Consider the following 22,767-nt stretch of genomic DNA (forward strand, 5'->3'; position numbering starts at 1 on the left):
AATGCAGATAGCATCTAGCGAGCAGGCAGATAACATCCCATCTTATTGCATCAAGCTAGTGCTACTCTGCACTCAATAACATGTGCCCACGCGCAAGCCAATTGGTCAGTTTTGAAATAATTCTCGAGTAAGTACTTAATGTATTAGAAAGTATGTATGTAAGGCTTCACCCGCCACATCATCCCTCACCCATTTCACAACACACGCCATCCTGTTTCTTTTCTGTGCATCAGTACCAACTACGTGCAAAGCAACGAAAGAGTTTCCATCCTTTTCCCGCTCTCCAGCCATGCGGATAAGCGAGAACAGTACAAATAAGAAAATTTGTGCATTGGCCGCCTTAGTGAAGTTGAAGGAAAAAAGACACTCACTAGCGAACAGAGGGAAAATGACCAAACCGACACGACCGAGGAGGCGCGGTGGCCCGTTGCATCAAAGCACTGGAAGATTTCAGCTGCCACAAAATAGCAGACAAGGAAAATCTGTGAAGGAATCTAAAGCGTAGAGTAGTTCAGCTCTGCCTTTGGGTCTCGTTGGACAATATCTTGTTATAACCACTGCCGACAACTGCAAAAGACAAGTTTCAAAGCCCAGAAAAAAGGCATAAGGAGGAATGTGGACACAACATACCTTGTGATCCTGCGCATAGGTCTGAGTGAAGAACACCTACACAACAATAGAAGGCAACTTTTCAAGCAATACCCGTAGATGAAGATGGCTCTTTCAGACAGAACGCGCACTGTAAAAGGACAATTACCAAGCAACGCGAAGACTTGCATCGACGGTTACTAGCTTTACTAGCCAAACGGAGACACTTATTCTCCCACAGGCAACGAAGCCCACAGCCTCACTGCCATCAGCCACCGAGGGTTACCCACCTCACTAGGAATCTTCCTTGTGTGTTCTCGGCGCTCACTACTCAGAATCCAGCACCTTTCCGGCTCCGTGTGAAGATCCGGCCTTTACGCGAGTCACTGGTCTACGCAGCAAGCTCCGCAAACAATTTAGGGATTTTTGAAACTTTCTTTGGAAGTCAGTACGGATCAGTTTTTGGCACCATCAAATTCCAGGAAAGTCAATAGAGCAAGAAACATCCTTGATTCGTGAGAGGATCGCAAGTAGTCCTAGCCACCCAGCAGCGAAATTCTCCATCTGGTCTTCTTCTAATGTACCTTGTAAAGCCTGACGATCCAACAGGACCAAAGCTCCAGGCTCACAATACACAGGTAAGCGCCGCTTATCATAATTCCGTGTTTTCCTCGCCTTCACTTTGCTCATACGCTCGCCTACACTTGTCAACTCTTCTCTGAATCCCCTTGGTCCTAAGGGTGACGGCCGATTTTGGAACACCATGTTAAGGCTGGAAGGGAGAGTGGCTTCTCAATGTATACCAAAGATGTAGGTGAGCAGCAGGGAGGCTAAAGAACTACCTTATATAGACGTACTCCACATAGGGGAAAAGCTCAGCCAGTATACTGGGTTAATGAGTAAGGCGTCGCAAATACTGCACAAGTGTGTGGCTGGTGCGCTCAGCCTATTTATCTGTCGGTGGTTAGCAGTACTTATTTCATTGTAAATGTGTAGACAGCTTATAAATGCATACCAGGAACCACCAACAAAATTCTGATCCATTTCCTTGGTGTTTTTCCTGAAGAATCCATGTAGCTGTCAGATGAGTTGAAAATGGTTGAGCGAGTTAGAGAACCGTGATTCAGGTGGAGCATAGGATGAAATGGGCAGATTCGCTGTTTGTTGTCACGACTTAGATGGTATTCTTACCCTTATGTTTCGATGATGCAGCCCATAAGTCTACATTCAGATTAGTCTAATTCCTTCCAGAAGCCAGAAGTCCAGATTTGGAGGCTTTGAGCGGCTCCAGCTGCTCACAATTTGCGCATGACAGTACCTGCTCCCCTTTGGAGGCACATTGCAGGCCACCAGAAGGAGCATGAGAATTCCGATCTTGTATTGTGCATTCCATTGTGTCCCGAGATAACCCGGTCATGCGCTTTGTGCACAGGCACTGCGGTGCGAAATTAGGACGTAGGGCGATGGAGCCCCCGCTTTGTTGTAGACCACAGCAGGCCATCATCAACGTGGCAGTCTTTCACCCTTTCGCCAGTCTGTACAGTGGTAATAATGGCGGATGCGTAGGTGTCGCGAGCATAGCAGTCAAAAAGTTTTGACAGATTTCTTGAATCAACAGATATTGCCTGCACTGCGGCATGGCGAATGGTTGCGGTGTCGCAACAAAGCGTGGCAACAGCGATGGTCATGCCCTCACTAGACCCCAATGCAAAGTCGAAATGCAGAAGGTGCCCAAGCCACCGAAATACTCTCCAATTATCAAAGTGCTGAAAATTTGAAGTGCAACAAAAGCTTATGATCGGTCTGAACAGCAAATGGCACCCATATCAAAAGTGCACAGGCACTGTTGACGCCTTGTCACACCACATGGAGCCTAGTTCCCCGCACGTGATACCGCTGCTCTGTTTTTGCAAGTGATTAGAATAACAGGCAATAATTTGGTGTTTTAGAGAGCCTGTATGCTGTTGGGAAAGCAGAGCACCCACCAGTACATTACCTGCATGGGTTTTTAGGAAGAACTGACGATTATTGTCAAACAGCACAAGTAATAGAAGCGCTGTGAAACAGCCGAAAAGCGTTTTTGCTGCGCGATATCCTCCTCTGTTCAGGCCACACACTGTGATTTTTAAAGGAAGAAGTGGAAAAGACAGCCTTCCAATCACATCTAGGAATGGTATTTCAATAAGGTGCAATCCCACAAAACGTTGTAGCGTCCTTGCTGGTGCGTAGAGGGGCCACGCCTCGATTGCTTGAGTTTTTGCCTAATGTGGCTCAATTTATACAGATGAAACATAAAATCTCGGAAAGACAATTGGTATAATTGAAACACACTTTCACAACGTCACAAATCAATGCGTGTCTACCATAGCCGAAGCGCAGGCTCTAGGTCCTGTAGGTGCTCTCAAACTTTTCGGCTAAAAGACTAGACGCCGCAAGTAAACAGCCAAAGACCCCTCCTTGAAAGCCTCATTAATGTTTCACATCACTTGCACTTTCAGATTAGCTGTGGCACAGAGCATATCCGTATGCTCGAGTATTCAAATGCTAGCGCGATGCTCCGCCATGTGCCTGTCGCAGGGGTGAATGGGGATTCACAAGAAAGATCTTTGAGTTCAAATGTCAAGTGGGCTGTCAACCTGTGATATCCGCCAGACAACCCACCAAGATGAGGCGCTGGGAGCTTTTGATCATGGGAATGTTGTTCAGGGCCTTCAAGTTTACGCATAGCCTTAGCTTCAGTCCTCGCTCAGTACCAACATGGGGTCATGCTCACAAGCCCTGGTCGATTCTTGCATGTTGCCTAATTCCACAAGCTATTCGCCTGTCTCTCATTCTCCCCTTCATGCTCTGGTGGGTTTCGGTATAGCGAAACATAGCTTGTCAGCTGACCCTGGTAGTAGGTCCACACGATACTTTGGACGACTAGTAGGGGCCCAACCTGCTGATAGCACGTCCTTAGCTAGTTTATTCACAGGCTCCTCCTTGATATTTGCCCATTCTGTCTGTTCCTCAGCCGAAAGTGCAATCGAATTTTCTACCACAGAACCTGCAGCAGAGCCACTAGGATGGGATGCATGTTCAGAATAATCTTCTACGACTGCGCTGCTGAGGTCTGCATTGAGACTCTACGTCACCTTGATGAGGTGCTGGCACAAGCCTTCACATCGTAGATAAAGTGATGGTTGTTGAGAAGACTATACACTGTTCCTTCCCAGTAAACACTCCACAGCGCGCAGCTGGGTTGCATGCCCGCCTTCCGGCAGGTCACCCGCGGCACACACGGGATCGCGTCATGGTGCACTGGCCCAAAGTAGGACTAACCGATCATGCATCAAAGCATTCATCACGATCCATGCCTTTGTACGAGATGTGGAGCTAGTGCGCGCGCATCAACCTGCAGGCCGGGCCCTGCCTCCTCAACAGGCAATGTTCCACAATCTACTTCCATCGCTAGAGGAACTATTGCCCCAGCCCGTTGCTGAAATGTTTCAAATTACTATACTAACGACAAGCCTGGTCGATACCAGGCAAGTGCATTAGGGAACCCTCATCTCTCAGCGTATCAACAAGCAATTGATGAGCAGGGAACAGCTGGATCGAACCTTGTAGTGCTACCAACTGTAAATCTCCATCAGTCATGGTAGGAAGTATATTACCTCTAGGCTCATTACTACGAACTTAGAAGACAGTGATTGAGTGGCTTCAAAAGATCTCTCGCCTTCCCCTGCTCACGCCTCTCGAAGGTCCCAACATGAGGGGAGAGGGACAGCTAAGTTGCGCGTAGCTGTGCCCTCCAAGCATTCCAAGTATCGCAGCTAACATGCATGTAGCATCTAGCGCACATGCAGACGACATTGTGTCTTCTATCGAGATAATAATACTCTGCAGTGAATAAAATGTAAGGAAATGAATTGGTCATGCTTTTACTAATTTTCTGTTTGGGATCATTAGTGCAGTAAATTGTGTCGAAGTGTAGCTCAGCCCGCAGCACTCAGCGCAGCGTGCCACCAGCTTTTAGAAAATTTCACTGTACTTCTCTGATGAAACTGTACCTGATTTTCGCAGGCACAAGGAATCATCCTGAGCAGTGATGACTATTGCGAGCTGTTGAAGCAGTCCTGTCTTCTTGATGCTCTACAAAGTATAATGCATATATCGCTCTAAGCATTCACTTGGAAAATGGCTCCATTTAAGGCATGTGTAATGCGGAATCGAACCTGGGTTATTGTGGCTATTCTAATCCAGCTACATGACTGCTAGGATATTTTCGTGTATTTCGCACACACGCTAGGCAATCGAAAAGAACTGAGTCTGCGTCACAAGCCAGGCGTAGTGGCAAACGGCAGTCTCAAGGGACCAGAAAACGGTAGCTTCACGCAGCTTATAGATCCTGGCTGGCACGTCCTAACGGCACCTGATACATGAATGAATTCCTACATCAGGGAGACACACATTCGCTACATGCCTCAATATACCGCAGGATGTGGAGTCAAAACACACGGATAAAAATGTAATCTCACGAATGGCTGCACGATGCCTTACGATATAAACGAGTTCCAATTGCTCACTTTTGCTTCCACACATTGTGGACAGATAAGCTGTCGGGATGAATAGGAACGTGACTTTGAGCCACTTTTAGTGTGTGCCTGCAAGCATTTATACAGAGATTCAGGGAGTTATCAACAACGATTCTGTGGTGAGTCAGAATATCGTTGAGCTGGAGCATGTCACATCTAATAGCATGGGCGCACACTAAGCTCAATAAGGAGAGTCCAAAAGGGACACAAGGCTTTTAAATAAGCCTAGCTGTTCTCCCCAGCTTTTTGGCGGGGGGGAAGGGCGACGAAGCTATTACTTTAAATCACGCAGCCGGGAGACATGCAGTACAGTAGCTCCTGAGGATATTAGTTTGGGGCTTACCATCCACCAAGGGATCAAAAGATGTAAGAACGGTCGCACTGACCAAGTGGTGGCACTTATACTTGATGGACTGTGTAGTACCGGGCTAGGATAGCCTTACACAGTTTCTAGTCTACCAGTCATAGTTTACCAGCAGTCTGTAAAGAAGTGACTAATTGGTCTGTCCCTTCGTGAGTCCCAATTTTTGCAGGGTGCTGTTAGCCCAATACAAGATAGAGGCATTGCTATCTGCGTATGCACGAGATGCTATGTGCATCTAGCTGGGAGTGCTCGGAGTTCAGCTACGTGCACCCTAGCTGGCTTTCTCCATTCTTTTCGGGGAAGCTGTGGGGGGTTGGCATGGAGGGGTGGATTTTTTGAAAAGAATTAACATATTCTTTCGTAGGTATTGAATCTGGAGTTAAATATGTCCCCCCACGGCGACCTCAGATAAAACGCCATGACCTGTAAACGAAAGCGCATGCTCGTCTGCTCACAATTTGCATTCACATTGACACAAGGGGGCACACCATCAAGGATGTGACAGAGACAATGCACGTCAATATGAGCAGTTTTGCGCCTTGTCTTTGGATCTTACTATGCGGGAGGAGACGGATGTTTCGCATACATGCCATGCCACAACACTTTGCTGAGAGTGACGAAGTGGAACATTTCACATCACTAATAGATTTTTGCAGCCCGAAAGCTAACGAAAGATTTCAGCGATATCCTAGAAAATGCATCCGCGAAAGCAATGCTCATGAAGGCTGAGAAGTGGAATGTTGGCGAGGCCAAAGGCCGACGTACTGGATGGCTGCTTCTCGTCCACCCATGTTGGCAACATATGGTTATGGGAAATGTTTTTGATATTCGTAAAAAAGTGCGTGCTCTGGATTTAGTGATAAAACGTGCGCAGCTTTTTTCTTCCTAGCTTTGTTCGAAGCCGTTCATCAGCAGAACGGCCGTACATTTAGCGAGTTAAGTGAAATAGTACCATGCCCTCCTCAGACAATTGTCGCACTTGCCACACACACTGCAGATCATTGCCACAAACACATGTGGCTATGTGTAGCTGTATATCGTCCAAATACATTGGAGGAAATGTGTCCCAAACGTCCTGGTTCACCAAGGGCAGTGATCTGGCGTTGCACAACAACCTGTGGACTACAGAACAACAATCGCTGTCAGCGGTTAGTTTTAGGCAATTCAACTGTATTGTGATATAATACTGCGTAAGGCTCCTGTATGAGGCGGGCCCAGTGGCCTTGTAACTAAGTAAAACGTCGAAGAAAATGACTGCCGCCCTGTCATCACTGAACTGCAACAGGCATCATCATACAAGCTCTGAAATAGTTGGAAACTGAGGAGCATTGACACCTTGGAGTTATCGTACCATTGCGCATCCTGTAGATAGTAAGGCCGAAAACTTGAAAAGAAGTGAGTTTGCGATGGCACTGAGCCTCTATTAGAAGGCTGCTTCAGGAGTTTTCGCAGTCTTCCTGTGACTGTATTCAAGAACAAACATCTGCATGGTTTTATACTGCAAACTTGCGCTAAGTACAAATGAATAGGTAGTTAAGGGAATATAGAGCACATTGCCAGTGCTGCAGCTGTAGTGTTACACACTGCTACACAAAAAAGCTACAGTTCAAGTCAAAATGAATACAAGTTGAGCTAACAATTTAGAAATACACACCAACATAGGAGCCTAAACTTCTCGTGGGTGACACCTGCACGAGAGGCCATATCCAATGGGCCATATTGTGTTGGCATGGATTTGATCCCAAACCTGTTTCGAACATTCTGACCAGTGTATGAGTCGTACGAGAAGATAAAACAGTAAGTTGCTGTCCTAAAGCAAATGCTATGAAGGTGTGGCTGCTCAAAAGCTGTGACACTTGCCCTCCTCCGGTTGTTCAGTGAACCAGTTGGCTGTAACGGGGGGCGGGAGGCGATTCCTAATGCAGTGTTTTTTGTTTCCGCTTCTTCTATCTTGGTTTATTTACCCGAATCGTGCTCATGTATTAAAGCTTCTGGGAAGCCGGTCCAGGGAACGATTAGAAATCTGGCATCCGTCGCTGACGTTCACCCGCCATAGCTGCTGTTGGCGGCGTCGCAACATCCGTCCATCGCTCTTCTATGTATAGTGTGTCCTTCTGAACGACTATACGAGTATGCTAAACGTGCTTTATTAAGCTCTCTTTGCCATGGACAGCAGAAGCCAGCACCCGGTCGACTGTGTAGTGGGCAGGCGACGACGATCTGCAAGGACGGTCGTTCCTCTCACATAGGGAATCCGCAACCACTGCGTCAAACTGATGAGCTTTAGGTGGAGTGTGCCTAATACATTATCCAGCTGCTTCAGTTGGACTTTTTAGCGTTTCATACGCTGCATTGGTTGCAGGAGTCTCGCGCCTCTGGAGGATCCTCTTGACGTGCGGGCGCAAAGCCACGCTTCCGCTCGCTGCATCCGCATTGCTCCGCTCGCGGTGGGTCAGCTGGTTCTGGGCAGTGCCTGGCCCCTTATATCAACACTGGGTCTCTTTGGCCCGTTTATGTTATATTGGAACATTGTCTTGTTCATTCTAGCTCTGCATTGAAGTGCTGATTCCACGAGTACCCGCCTCTCGTGACTCAGTAAGCGCCCGTCAGCGCATAACACCGCGCGGCCCAGGTCACTTACGGCCGTGTCCAACAGTCTAGGGGAAGTTCTGGGGGACAAAATCATATTGAATCTTATATTCATGTTCAGCCGTTTGGTTCCCCCGCCGATTCACTCAGTGACAGGGGCCTGTGCTGGTGGAGTGTCTGGCAACACTGCGTCCCACGCAGCGGTCGGAAGGGGAGGTGTTGTGGCTGCAGCACTGAACCTTCCATAGACTCTTTAGACGAGCCGGCTTCCCCGACTGAAGGTTTGAACGCAACTTGCTGTTCCCTAGGAGGCTATCTTCTCAATACCTGAGGACCTGCGGCCTTGTAAATCTGGGCTCGCCGTTCGCTTGCTCCATGCTATTAGCCGAAAGGTAGATGTTCCGGGGTGTTTACGCCTATTATTGGAACATATAGCTCGTTTGCGCCTTTGGTAATAGTATATATCCCAAGGCGGCTCGTTGGAACTGCGAACGGTCACGCGAGCATGACGCATGGTGGGGGCCATGTGCCGGCCTCGGCTATCGCCTCAAAGCAAAAAGAACAGAAGACAGCTGCCGAGTTGCATCAGGGACGCTTGGCTCGGGATCTCGCAATGTCTTTAGACATTGATGAGGATATGCTGAGCAATATCACTGGGACTTTATCCCGGCGGGAGCCAGGCACTTCTGCAGGGGAATCTTCAGCTGCTGGAATGACGACTCGTAGCACAGCAGTGGCGTCTTCTGGTGGTGGCACTGCAGTTGCTACACCAGTTGACGATTTCGCTACAGCATTTGAAAAGTACAAAGCTGGGCGCACGGCGCATCCATCTGTAGAGGGCAGACAGCCAGTGGCCCTCTCATCCCCAGACAGTGCGGCGTTGCTGTGTTCAGCAGTAGACCTTTCTTGCCTTCGAGAAGAGCCCCAAGTATCTGGCGTTGGCGCTGTCTCTGCCACGCAGACGGGCTGTGGTGGTTTATCTGGGGTTGCATCAGAGTCGCAAGGCATGTCCGAGTCGGGAGATAAGTCGGTGCACCAGCACAGTGCAGACTCCTCGGCGCTGAAGACCGCCACGAACGGCTTTTCTGCAGCAGAACGCTCGGAATTTTCATGTGGCAGCGCTGTTTTGGGAGGTTCTACTTCTAGTAGGGGCGTTTCCCGCACTGCAGACGCTCAGCACGGCAATAAGGCTTTTACCTCAGAAGAGGACATTCTTAGCAGCTCTTTGTTCTCGAAGTTGCTGAAAGAGTGCCAGGCTAACGGCTGCTTTCTATCTGATTTGACCAATGAGCGTCCCGCTGCGCGCCATAAAACCGAGGCGGTAGACAGGGGCCCTGGTCTTTCGCCAGAGCTGATGGCGTTGCTGCAGCATCGCCAGCTTTGCCGTCTAGCAGAGAAGACAGGAACCTCAAAGCGGTTGCTAGCGAGTGCAGAAAGCACTGTGTGCAACAGCAACAGCAACAGCCGCCGCACTAGCAGCTGCAGCCCAGGAGGAGAGGATGATGGTAGCGAAGAAGCACGTGCGTACAAGCGCCGGATTATTGAAATGCATTTACTGGATGAGCGCCGCAGCAGTTTTGCCAGTTCCAGCCGCAGCAGTGGAAGTGGTGATTTGAAACTTCTTGCAGCTTCTCTAGCTAGCTCACGTGAGGGTGTCATGGCCGCTGGAGATGGTGGAGGTCATGAACGCAAACAGCGACTGGACGGTGCTCCAGCGGATTCACCGTCGAACCCAACGTCCCCGTCGTATCTGGCTGAGCTGCAGTTCATAGAGCGTGTGGCTGCAGGCGAGTCATTTTTGAACGAGGATACACTTACTGCGTCTTCTCTGCGAGGGCCCTTGGGTTACTACAGCGTGTGTGAAGCAGCAGGCAAAGAGGACTCCACCCAGCGGCTGTACCCCATTGTCCGTGGAGTGTCTCGCGACAACACGAAGAAGCGCTGGGCCGTTTACTGGAAAGGATACAGGCGGTACTTCTACGACAAATTTTTCGAAAGCTGCATTGAGGCTTACCGCAGAGCCGTCCAATTCAGGCAGCAGGCCACCACAGCAGCCGCGGCAGTGGCTGCCACAGGGAACACCGCACACCTCATCGCGGCGGGACTTCAAGGGAACCCGACAGGATCTGCAGCCACCAAGCAGCCACTGACCAAAGTAGACTCAGCAGAGTCGGTCACAGCTGTGTTGGCCTCAGCAGCTGCCGCTGTAGCTAGTCAGGCAAACACCGACGGCCGCAAGGGAAAATTTTCCTCGCCTTCGGGATGCGCAAGTACTGCCCGCAACACTGCTTCGGACAACGACCGAGCACTAGTTTGCCTGTACAAAGAGGCCATCCTTTTCGTGATTGATGACTTGAGGAGCAACGTTGTGACACAGTACCTGTCAGCTAGAGCATCCTCTAATTCAGGTGGGACATCTCCAGGAGCTCCGCAACAGTCATCTGTTGAGAGTGCAGCGGCAATGACAGCAAAGCGTCTGCTGGACCAGCTGCTGATGGTGCATTCTAATCTTGTAGGAAACGCCACCTCTGCCTCAGAGCTCCAGCCGTCGCTCATGATTGTCGCCCCTTGTCTTGAGGACCTAAAACTTCCCAGCCAGCAGGGTACTCAACAGCAGTTGCTGATACTGCAATCAATACTCGCCATGCATATTCAGCAGCTTCTGTTGCTATCGCGCTACCTGAATAAGGGGGGTCTTATCTCTGTAGCAGACTATGAGAGTTCGGGTGGAAAATCCGAACATGGGAATATTAAGGGAGAAACTGCTAAGACGGAGGCGTCTGTTGCTGCCGTTCAGGAGGAGGCGAAGGATCAACGACCCGCGTTGACTTCCTCATGAGCTAATGTGTATGTCCACGCGTACTGTATTGTAGTAAGGCAGGGATAGGAGGCTTTCCAATTGGTTTGAGCTGCAGCGGCTACCATTGGGATGTATGTCTCTGTGCCCAGGTGTATTTCGTTCGCCCATGCTTTCTCCGTTTAAAGAAAACGTTCGTAGAGTCCTTCCTCGAGGGATTTCGTGCTTTCAGCTGCTGCTCTTGCTTCAGCTGATGGCCACCCAGCGGGTTTCACATAGCACGCAGCGTGTTTTATTCGCACCACAAGTTATGTCTAAGGCACAGCTGTCTCGCGTGTATTAGTCAGAGGATCTGTGGGATTTTGCATGGTTGCGCGTACTCTGAATTGCTACACATTAGTAGCAAGGCTGCTCATTGTATAAGCGCCCAAATCTTTCTGCAATGCTGATTATGTTGCTTGTAATGGTGCATTGCGGCCACATATATGCATGCCTAGCTTGTATCCTAAATTGAACGGTCATTAATGTGCACGGGGCGAGCATGTCATCTTCATTGTTAATACAACTTTGGGTTGGCAGGCACAATTAGCCAATTTAAGCCACTGCATAGGGAGTAGCTGAAGAGATTGCTCTATGGGTTAGCCACCTTTGGTATTTCCATAGGCATCGAACAAATTCAGCGGTTCTGCCAATGTACCGAGGCAGTAGTGGTTTTCCTGGGATACAGGCGACCAATCTAGTTAATTGTGAGCAGATGGCAGTGGGTCGTCTTATGCACCAGTTGGTTTCTTCAGAGGGATGTGACTTTTTTCTGCGTCCCGGCAGTTGGGACGAAGCCTGTAGCGAGTTCATTTGAGGAATTGGATCTTTAGCATATCGCATTCAAAGTATGTGCTGTTACCAAGCAACAGCTGGTCATAGGAAAAGGTATGACGCAGATCTGATTTCTACTGTGCTCCGAGTCACTTCTATTGGCATACTACCAGCGAATGCCCAGAATGCTATGCAGTATCTAAAATCACTCGCCTGTATTTGGAAAGCCGTAGTTGCTGCTGTTTTATTGCATAAGTAATTCACGGCAATTTTGTGTGAAACAAAAATAACAAATGCTAGACGCTACAGGTGTCCTTCCTGAAATTCCATGCAAGTGAAGCTTTTCCTACATGAATGTGAGCTGCTGAGCCGGGCTGCTTGCTAGGATGAAGGCTGTAACGCATATTTTTGTCAATTAGAGGTGGTTCGTATGGTCTGCTCCGCGTTCGTTGGTTTCAACTTTTACAGGGTGTCGACCGGCACGCCAATTCCACGATATATGGGCGCATTGTTCTAGTCCTTCTGTAGAGCTCTAATGCCGAAATGAAACTGCTTGGGTCCCACATTTATAAGTTATTCTCGGAGTTGAAATAATGACACGGCACGGGGGAAATTCAGCATTTGGACTAGGTCGAAGTCTTGAATTCTTCAACCTCGCTGCAAGCCATTTCACAGTTCCACTATGGGCTCTTCACTATTGTGAACTGACGAAGACAGAAATAGGCATGATTTATATTATAGAAGATGAAACTATACGAAAAGGAATATGTAGTGGTAAGCAAATGCATGGCCTGCGCTACGAAGGGTTGCTGAGGCGTTAGTACACCCCATGACGACTGCGAAAAGCCGGTAGGGTACTTTCAAAAAAAGTTTGTGTGCAAAGTATAGCAGTGGCTGGCTGGCATTCTTTTTGTTCCAGTTTGCGTCGTCTTCAGGCTAAATTCTCATGACTATGCGATTCCTTATCCCCCTGTTCCTCGGCGGATGCGCCAACGCCAGCCAAGTTACTGCAGACAACTCTTTGCCCTCTAGCGCCGCAACAGCACTGGAAGACACAGTAAACGGAGTCAAGACTACACTAAACTTTGCCGGAAAATACACGAACAGTTGCTTTTCCGTCGCTAATTCCCTTTGTTTCGGTAAGTCACCTGGGTTTTTGGAAGCAAGGCGAGATGTGTGCACGTCTCTCTACCACTAACAGGTGGAACACAGCAAATAGTATCCGGGAACTCTGTACCAGAAGGTCTTGTAGCATGGCTAACCTTCGACCACCTCTACTCAGCTGATCAAAGTGGAAATGGCAACCACATGCACAGGACTGCGCGCGCTGGACCATCCCATAATGGTGTGCTCCTTCCACTGTGAATCTTATTGAAACTCATAACTACATTTTTCAGGACGCGGTGCTAGTGCTGCATTTGTTAAGGGTGCTAGTAGCACAATTAAGTCCAGCCCGACGCTAGAGTCGTCAGATTTCACACTGTAAAAGGTTTTATTCATTTTCCACCCAGTGGTTTCCACACCTTCCGCAGCTCCTTTTGGATGTACTTATTGAGCGATTCAAATGGCCTTTTCCGCAACATTGTATCGAAAGGGTAAATAAATGATAAAGATGTATGACAAAACGAGGCCACTTCATGCATCCAAACGTTTAGGGGCGAGTTATCCCAAACACCATCAATCCTTCTGTACCCTGATAGCCGAAGGCTCTCTGTTCGAGTCTCAACGGACGACAGTCACTCCGAAGGAATGCCGTCAACCGGGAGCCTTCCACTCAGGAGATGGACTCACATTGCTGGTCAGGATATTTCCATTGTGTGTGTGCGGAAATGGTTATAAACTCCTATGTTACAGTGACCGCATCAGAGAATAGGCTCAAGCTCTTTTTAAACGTAAGGTTTGCACAGAGTAGACTGATCCAGTGAACCTAAGAAGAACTTGACTGGTAATACAGGGCATGAAGGACAACGAGGTGGTAGGGTGTAACTAGTGCTACCCAGGCGAATTCTCCCGTCCTACATATATCCCACAGTTCCTTCGGGGCAGCGTGGTGCCAAACGCTGAGGAGATTGTCGTTGGTGCATCTGTCGAGAATCCCGGCTTTGAGGTACTGCATAGTGCCAGCTCAGCTGAGTGTGTTAATAATGATGTTTGACACAGGGTTATATTGATGACTTCCGCTTCTACAACCGGGGGCTTCCTGTAAGACAGTTTCTGCAATGACACTGCCTCATAAAACGTGTATTACGGCCATCAGGATCACGAAATATCGGCTATGACTATGCCTGCACTGACTGGTATGTGCCTGTTGATGCAACCTCGTCGCCAGCCTGTGGTGAATTCTACTTTTCAGGTGTGCCTGATCCTGAGTTTGTTTCCCTTGGTGAGACTCGTACTTTATTACTCTTATTTTATATGATAATGTGCAATGAGTAATCAGGATGTGATTCCTGCGGATACGATTTCGCAATGAACTCGAACATGTGTGGCGAGCCAGCGGCCCACCTATGCTCGCTACAAGAGTTGTACCAGGGAGGCATCCACGTGGCGCGAATCAATGGTAAGGAACAGCGCACTGTTTCCCTATGAAAAAGACATAATCCAATTTCTTTACTTATTTAGGACTGCTAAATGCCAAAACGAACCTGTGGCACAGCGATATGACAGCTGGGGAAATGGGCTTGAATGAGCGCCGCATGGGCCTCTGCTGTGCATCCAGAGGCTCCTCAAATGCGTAATCAAGGATGGTGCCTTATAAATTTATGTCTCGCAGAACTTCAAAAGCTTTTTAAATGAGCCGATACTGGTTTATGTATGGTAACTGCGATACGAAGTGGGACGCCAGAAAATCATTGCAGCGCGCTGACCCCCAGGGTGATGACATTCAAAGGTTGCAGGATTAGGGCTTTAGGCAGCTTAGTACACACACTTTTTATCAGCGAAATTATACACACAAGGTGACAGCATCGGTAGGCCAACTGTAGTGGTCTGTTTCGCCATATTTCCAAACATGGTTTCGTCAGTAGCCTTCTGCCTTTAGACATAGATCGAAACGTAGACGTGGCCGTTCGCTGTATTCTGGTCAATGGTAACTGTGTTTGATGACACACGAAATTTTACTGGCACGCGTAGTCGCAGTCGACAGGCTGTGCGTTCACCTGTGCGCATCAACCAGAACTCGATGTCCGTTTGATCCACTGTACCTGCTTACTCCGACCGCCTATATCAAGCAAATACATTTTCTTAGGTCGTGGTATGCGCCATACTGTTACCCTTCTTACGTGAGAGCCGTATTCTCCAACTGGGATCATTCAGGAGGCCAGAAAACACAAGTGTGTTCGTGGCAAATTCCCGAGCAACGTGCTCAATAGTTCCACCTGGAGAAGTATGCAGCAATAATGAAGATATTGATTGGATCATCTTAGAAGTGAATTATCAGTGTGACTTCGACTTGAATAGAAAAATTCAATCAGGGTAAATATGTTCGCAAGCTGTACATTAATTACGTTTATCGCTGCGTGTCAGCTTCCAGTTCAGCGACAGCTGTGCTGCGTGCCCTTTGAAAATATCTACAGCCGACGAATATTAGACGCTTTACAAGCTCTCTATACCGGGTAGTACGACTTCGACTTCGAATGCATTTTGGTGCTGCGCTGTCCTGAAAAGAAATCTGCGGGGAGCTTGGGTGAGAGCAGAGAGTGGATGAACTTCCTGCATGAATTTCTGTCCATCACGGTTATTGGTTGTTCCTCTTCTCTCCCCTATTTCACGCTCAAGCTTGTGATGGTCAGCATAAGTGGAGACGGTCTCTTCCCTCGCGATACTCTGGAATGGCCAAGCAAATCAAGACTGACTGTTAGTGCGTTACAATTCGCGACAGCCAGAATTCTCACGGGTTTTGTGCCTTGTGATGTATGATCATACCTGGGGAAGTGAAAGGCTCTTAAGTCTCAATCTGTGCACAGAGGAGAGTGCAAAATACCTTTCCAGTCGGAGCCTGTTGTTTTAGCTAAAATGTTTAGCATTTGGAACAGTAGCAGCCATACTTGAATGCGCCCCTAAATGTCCTGGATTACTTACGCACGCTCCTGTCTAGTATCGCGATCAGTTGACGTGTTGACCCCCAGCGGACACGCTGTTCCGTGCATTGCATCTGCTTTTGCAATGATATTGCTAGGTGTATTCCTTCCAACTGTTGTAAAAGTAGACGGCCATGCATCGCAATCTACTTGTGTCACCTGTCGCCCCCTGATGCCCACTGAGGTCGTGTCGCCCTGCTGAATAAGATCTGAAGGCGATACGACTTTCGGTTTACTGGCGTCGGGTTCATTAGGGCTAGACCAAGCTGACTGGTTGTCTTTGTGCAGATGGTCATTCCGTTGGAAGCTAACAACATTAGGCTCTATTCCGCCGGTTGAATTCTGGAATAGTTGCTGTTGCTGCTGGATCGCCCTGTATTCCCACTCTAAGACGTAACCCTCTGCTGCAACAGATATGAGTCCCATTGACGTCTCAGGTGCTTGGACGTTCCCCAGAAAGGTGGCCGTAAAAGGCTGTCTTGCTGCAGTATAACCGAAAAGTACCGTTGGTGCAGAAACATGCGGTAGCATTAGAGAGGTGAATGAAATGACTTCGGCTTCTGACGTGTCTGCTATGGACGCAGCACACGATATTCCCCCAACCCAGCCATTTCCATGGTGGTTGTGGTTTTCGACATTCGACAGTGAATCAGATGTAGCCGTGGGTTCTGCAGATTGTCGAAGGTCTCTAAAGAGGCTCGCCAGTCCAGGTCCTCTGAGGAACCGTGAAGCCTGTGGATGCTTTTGTTTCGAATTTGATACTGTACAAGTAAGGGTACTAGGTCCAAATCGGTAGTTCTCATACCGCGCCAACCCTGTAGAGCCCTGGCTAAGCTGCTGGGAAGCTTCACGCTTACGCGCCCACAAGCATCGTGCACGAATCCCAAAGATCCTATGTTGTTTAGGCTCGTACGTGAAACACAGTCTGCTGCTGCCCTGGCAGGCTCTCAGTAGGAGCGGTGCAGGTAGTGCCTTCATGCCCTTCTATGCAAACAACTCACACTATACAGAATTATTGAAGATTTACTTTGGAGTTAGGCTGTAGAGTGAGTCTATAGTGTAGCAACAGCAGTCAATCCACAAAGGTCATGGATATGCTTAGAGCATGACATTTGGAAGAAGGTGGCACCTACAACGGATTCTGTGTTCTTTGCCTTTTCGTGGTCTGCATCACTTTGTAAGACATGTCTGATCTACCCACTTCCTACCACTTACAGTATACAAAGTACTATAGCCAGATACTGTGCTTACACTTGATCTGATAGACATGCGTCCTAGCACTTTTCCTAGGGTATCATCGACGGAATGTAATGTACTTTCCACACCGATGGCGATGGGAACTGGTATTGCCAATGGGGTAAAGGAGTCCAGCACTGATGCATCCTGCACAAAAGAGCTACAGGTTGCCTCATTCTTGTTGTGTGAATGCGTATCTAGGTATAATTTGACATTCGACAAGCAGCTAACGGCTATATCTGCCTAGAAACCTACCGAAATTAAAGAGCTGACAAGAAGGCAGCCGTCTGGAATGGAGAAGACGCTTGGAGTGGCATTAGATCCTACTACCAGAAGGTGGCCCTGCAGGTAAAGACGCTTCTACAAGCCTGTCAACTTCTAAAGATGACTAGAACAGTGCCCATAAGCTTACAGAATGCTGTACAAAGCATCAGGGGTCAGAAGGCGCTCGGTGACAGAGTGGATAGGCGCGCGAGGACTGATTTCCGTACATGGCTCTTATGAGTTAAGACTAGTGCGTTGTGAAATACTTTATATACAGAGGAATGGCCAAACTCGAGAAGCCGTGGTAAAGTGGAGGACGGCAAATTCAAGGTGGTCAGTGGTTCTAGCTCCATCATGCAGAGGGCTGCTTTGCTTTGGGTCGCAGCCTCCTTAAAGCCCGTTCCGCTCCCCATAAAGGCTCTGGCTAAATAGCGGCTTGCTGGGATCCCATTGGCTTTATCTAGAGGAATACTGAGGCGGAAACAGGTGACATGCCCTGCCGTGCTCGCCATTGCCATAACTCTGCTCGTCGCGTCGATACCCAACGCAGAGATGGGCCCTACAAGGTGACACCACATGGGAGCACGCGGGTTAACTTGAACTTGTAGACATCTACTGCTCATGCATTTCTATTCAGCTGTGGCATCATGGAAGGTTTTGGCTATATAGCAAATTCTCAAGCGACTCGCGTGCGCTTTTTGGGTCTGTTCCCTACTATATCTTACGCTGGACTATCTGACGGTCAAGAACTACAGTTGGTTGCTGGAGGACTCCCGCATTTTTCCATTGCAGGGCGAGCACCACGACCCGACCCTCTTCTGTGCCTACGACAGCGACCCCTCCGACCTCGCCCTTTGTCGCTGCAGCCGCCACTGCCGTCACCGGAGCCTTGAAGTAGAGCGGAAGGGCTGCAGGCGATGCCACAGATTGCAGACGCATCAACTAGGCTACGATGCATTCCCTTCCAAAAGAGCCAGCTTTGACGATCAAAAGTGAATTTGGGCACGAGCAGGATTTCAAATCTTGCTTTCGCATCAATTATGTGGGATCAGCCCTGGAGTGAGTGTAAATAATATTGGTGCTGGCTCTAAGCAGATCGTACTTGGCCGGTTGCGCAAGCCCAGCTCCCAGAGACGGAGTTCGCCACCAATGCAGCACCGGCCACCCGAAATGACGACGCACGGTATCTCTCCCTGCAGCTGGTCGCCATCCACCATAGTCTTCACTGCTTCTTGCGTGTTGTTGGCTGGCGGTATGGGGGGGGCTGCAGCACTAGCGCCTGAGCTGGAACGATGCAGGAACGCTGCCACATCCAGACGACCGAGGGGCCGTTCCTGCAGAATTACGGTTGCCTCATCTGACAGGTGCAAAGCATCCACGATCATCATCTGGGTCCTCGTGCATAGCAACAGAAGTGGCTCCTTCCAATATATTGAAACCACTTGGGAGCTGTGCAGCGGAAGCCAAACCTCCTCCCCTGTGGATGCTTCTCCTTTTCCCAGGTGACGAGTTGCAACTTGCTGGGTGGTCAAATAGCGCTTAGGATGCAGTACTCTAAGTGACAGGACTGCAGATGAAGCTTTTTTAGTGCGTGTTTGCCCGACCTGAGGTTTCTGCTGTCGCCTCTCCTGCGGTTGGAAACTGCTGGAAACGCTACTGCGAGTACTCACCCGGCTGACAGCCGAGGGTGAACGCTCTGCAGATAATTTGGCAGTGCGGCATGCAGTCCCACGCCTGATAGCTGCGCTATTAGGGCGTAACCGGCTTTGCCTAGCGCTATTAGTACTCCACCTACCAACTGAATCCCCGTAGGTGCTACGTGGGGTTCGCGATGGCGCATGCAGTGAACCGGTGGCAAACGGAGGAGCTGCTCGACCATACCTTGATGTTGACGACCATCGCCTACTTCCCTTCCTGGGAGTTGTAGAGCACGGTTCGGACTCCGGACGGAGTTGCGCCGGCTGCCTTCGATAGGCATGTGATAGCGCAGATACTGCAGTGGGGGCCACAGGCCTCCGTGAAGTATTTAGCCCCCGTGCCTGTGCTTCCTTTATTGGGCTAGAATTGTGTCTGGGGAGGGCTCGCCCAAGAGCTTGATTGGAAGTCAAGGCAGCGAGAGGGAGCAGTTGTATAAGGCCTTCCTGGGCAACGAGAAGTAGCAAACTTCTTTGGAGGGGCTTCAGTAGCAGAATCCTGCTGCAGCACGAAGGCAAAGAAACTGAACGGAGAGGGACCATTCCTCGGAACAAAACAATGCGACGGTCAGCAAGGGCCGTAATGAGATCTCCAGAAGCCAGAAATGCGCATGCTGTTGCCTCCGGCTGTCCTTTCTGCCCGCTGTGTCCCCCGACGCGGGCGATACATAAACTCCTGTAGGAAGGTGGCTGGTCTGGACGTCCGCAGTTAAAGCTCCAAATGCGGAGGTGGCCCTGTCCAAATGTTGCAAAACGAAGAACGGAATTTGAGCCGCTGAAGCTTCTGCAACTACTCTGAGAAAGAGCATTGTTTCTCCAAGGAAAGACGCGGGAAGAAAATGAAGCAGTATCAAACAAGCATTGGCTGCGGCGGCTCTGTCTATACTTGCTGGGCCCAAAGGTGTAATTCGCAGGCTCGAGGGTCAAGCCGTTTAATAGGGAACGGCTACACGGTATAACTTGTGCGGCATGTAGCACCGGCAAATCAGAAGAGGCTTCGCCCCGTGTGTCGTCACAGAAATGCCCCTGTATGGTAGGAGCTATATGTACATAAACTACGAAAGAGTGCAGCGGGTCTGCCAGAAGGAGTAGCAAGACGTTTCCATCATGACTGAAGTGCGCCGACGTAATATCATGCCGAGAGGGTACTTGGACCAAAGCAACTTCCTTGAGAGTGTGGGGAGACCATAAACGACAGATATGCAGGGAACCTGGCTCTTTGCTAGAGTTTTGCTGCTCAGCTGAGTCGCAAAAACAAAATCATGTAGCATAGCACAAAATATTGAAATCTTTCATGACGGCATTCAAGATGGCCAAACAATTCTCACATTCCTTCTCGCTGACAGATCGAGTTGGCTCACCTGACAAACAGAGGCTAAGAGCGTCGCAGTAGACCAAGAGGTTGACTTTACCGGTGTGTCTAGTAAAAATGCGTTCGGTGTACGGGGAAGGGAGCTTGCTAAAGGCTAGAGACTTCACAGAAGCAGATCCTTCTTTAGATAGTGTGGATCGATTGTTCGTGGCGCTTGGGTCTGAATTTTCCCCTATGTGGGAATGTGTACAATCATTTGCGTTTAAGCAATCTGCACCACCATCAGTTTCTGCTGCATCTGGTGTGATAGTGCGCACGATGCACCATGAACCAAGGCAGAACACCAGCAATTGATCCTTTAGTGAGTCGTGTCTGAGGGCAGCGCGACTCGAAAAAGGCACAAGCGCAGCTGCCTGTATCGAGGTGGCGGAGAACCCCCCGCACGATCGAACTTCCAGTGAGGAGGCAAAATATCCACATGCGCCTTCTTTGCTCTCACGTTCAGTGACGTCCAGTATTGAATACTCGGAATGTTGGGGGAAATCCTTCATGATCTTTGTGACGTCGTTGCACTGTTGAATATATGAAAAATGTTTGGTGCCCTCAGGTCCCTTCATGGGTTTTCCAAAGGGGTAATGCCGAAGTGGGACTACTGATCTGGAAAAGTCTTGCACAAAGACGCAGGGGAGGCTTGAATTCTGGCTTTCTCCCCAGATGAAGAGAAAACCGGCGGCCGTCGCCGCTTACCTCGGCCCTCGCACAAGTGGAGTGGTACAGGCACTACATTGGTTGCTGCAGCATTTGGTCCTTTTGCTTCGTTCCCATCAATAAACCCATTTTAAAAGCAGTAATGAGGCTTTATGTTCAGTACATGGCACGGTTTTTTCCAGAATGCAGTTGGCCCATTTCTGTTTAGTTGAGTTGCAACTGAGATGCCTCCCCCCTGTACGTTTTGTGGTGCTGGAAGGCGGTCATGGGAAAATTTGAGTCCCATTGATCGTTATTAGGGGGATATATAACTGAGATTAATTTTGTGTAAGCAGATAATCTCCACTAAGTGCCAGGAAAAATCACACTCAAACAGTTTTACTGAGTGTCTACTGCCCTGCGGGGGGACTGCCCCCTTGTGTAGGGAGTTACCGGAACCGTAAGGGATTTTACAGTAAGCATGTAGCTTGAAATAATTAACCTCAAGAGGACACGTCTATATGGTAAAATGAGGCACTTTCGTTCCCGTTGGGCTCTGCTAGAAGCGACGCGGTATTGATCGGATCAATTGGCCACCAACGCACAAGCGCCACACCTGGTTTCGAGCAACAGCACCCGAATGAGGTGTTGAGACCAATAGGAATTTTTAGACAAAAATGCATAGCGAATTTCGCGCGAAATTAATTTTGTTTAGGGTAGTAGGCATCAACATGTCTGTTTCAGAAGTTGCTACGGTTCACTCGTGCAGCGAATACTGCCTTCTGCAGAAAAAACTCTGGCTAGAGGTTTTTGGAGCATAGTGTACTGAAATAGAGCTTCAGCTGCAACGCCATGTGTTCTTAAATGCATAATGATGCACTTGTTCGCAGAAATCACCGTGATATGTGTTGCGCACTGCAATCTAATGCTGTGCACGGCTACTTGGTGGACTGACGACTGCAGGAGGGAACTTCATCGCCTCTGCTGTTAATTACCCTACAATCTACTGTACGCGGCTGATTAGTTGTGATCATATGGAGATGCAGTAGATTTCGTTTCACATTTTTATCTTTGCCAATGCCAAGTTCAAGCATGCACAACCGCCCCCGGTCTCTCGAGGATCAAACGCTCTTAGTACGAACATACAGTAGGACAGCCAGACCTAATTTGAGAATCTTGTAGACACACGAGAGAGCCGCGGTGTCGCTGCCCACACAATGACCTGAAGATGCATTCACTAGTGAAGCAGGTGGGCCTTGCTTTGACAAGAGGTCGCCAAAACCAGCCTACGCGTCTGGGCATGAAAAAATTAACATCGAATGTTCTCGCTGTGATTTGTACCGTTCTGTACGTAAACACATTGTACTACGCCGGTCACATATTACCAACAATTCGCAAAGAATCGACTAGTTTATTGCCTGCTCGTAATTCCTAATAATTTAAGGGCGGCGCTTGCAGTATGAAGAAGGCGTAATATTGCCTCAATATGCGCTAATTGCTGTGTACGACTAGCTGCGAATGGCTGGAATGCTTGGAGCTTCCAACAGCACGCACCCTAGGTGGTCTCCTACCGTCGTTTCTGGAACTCTGAAGACCGATGCCAGGAACAGAGGGGAAAGTCATTTGAAAACACTCACAAAATGTTAGTCTATATTGAGTCTAAAGTTCCAGTGTGTTCTTGCGGAGACCGTAGATGGACTGTTAGATACTTTCTAAAATGTCGACAATTGGCGCAAAGTGTCCCCCAAAATGGGCATCCAACAGCTG

At 48.9% G+C, this 22,767-nt stretch overlaps 3 protein-coding genes across 3 annotated transcripts; 2 read left to right on the forward strand and 1 right to left on the reverse strand.

Moving 5' to 3' along the window:
• Positions 1–8,623: 8,623 nt before the first annotated feature.
• On the forward strand, positions 8,624–10,957 carry LOC34619030. The gene has a single exon (XM_026337905.1). The coding sequence runs from the start codon at positions 8,624–8,626 to the stop codon at positions 10,955–10,957; it is 2,334 nt and encodes a 777-aa protein (XP_026193690.1).
• Positions 10,958–12,680: 1,723 nt separating this feature from the next.
• Positions 12,681–14,466, forward strand: LOC113147406. Its single transcript, XM_026337876.1, has 12 exons — positions 12,681–12,867; positions 12,930–13,073; positions 13,126–13,210; positions 13,261–13,323; positions 13,384–13,526; positions 13,583–13,620; positions 13,761–13,835; positions 13,889–13,930; positions 13,986–14,025; positions 14,082–14,111; positions 14,169–14,288; positions 14,351–14,466. The coding sequence occupies exons 1-12, from the start codon at positions 12,681–12,683 to the stop codon at positions 14,464–14,466; spliced, it is 1,083 nt and encodes a 360-aa protein (XP_026193661.1).
• Positions 14,467–15,489: 1,023 nt separating this feature from the next.
• On the reverse strand, positions 15,490–20,864 carry LOC34619029. Its single transcript, XM_026337906.1, has 9 exons — positions 20,363–20,864; positions 18,534–20,242; positions 18,410–18,494; positions 18,033–18,215; positions 17,574–17,866; positions 17,317–17,385; positions 17,023–17,190; positions 15,809–16,779; positions 15,490–15,652 (listed from the first exon to the last, which is right to left on the reverse strand). Exons 1-9 carry the CDS (start codon positions 20,862–20,864, stop codon positions 15,490–15,492), a joined length of 4,143 nt encoding a protein of 1,380 aa, XP_026193691.1.
• Between the last annotated feature and the right edge of the window lie 1,903 nt (positions 20,865–22,767).

This window comes from Cyclospora cayetanensis, unplaced genomic scaffold (assembly GCF_002999335.1).
Source record: "Cyclospora cayetanensis isolate NF1_C8 unplaced genomic scaffold, CcayRef3 CcayRef3_contig_21, whole genome shotgun sequence".
NCBI lineage: Eukaryota > Apicomplexa > Conoidasida > Eucoccidiorida > Eimeriidae > Cyclospora > Cyclospora cayetanensis.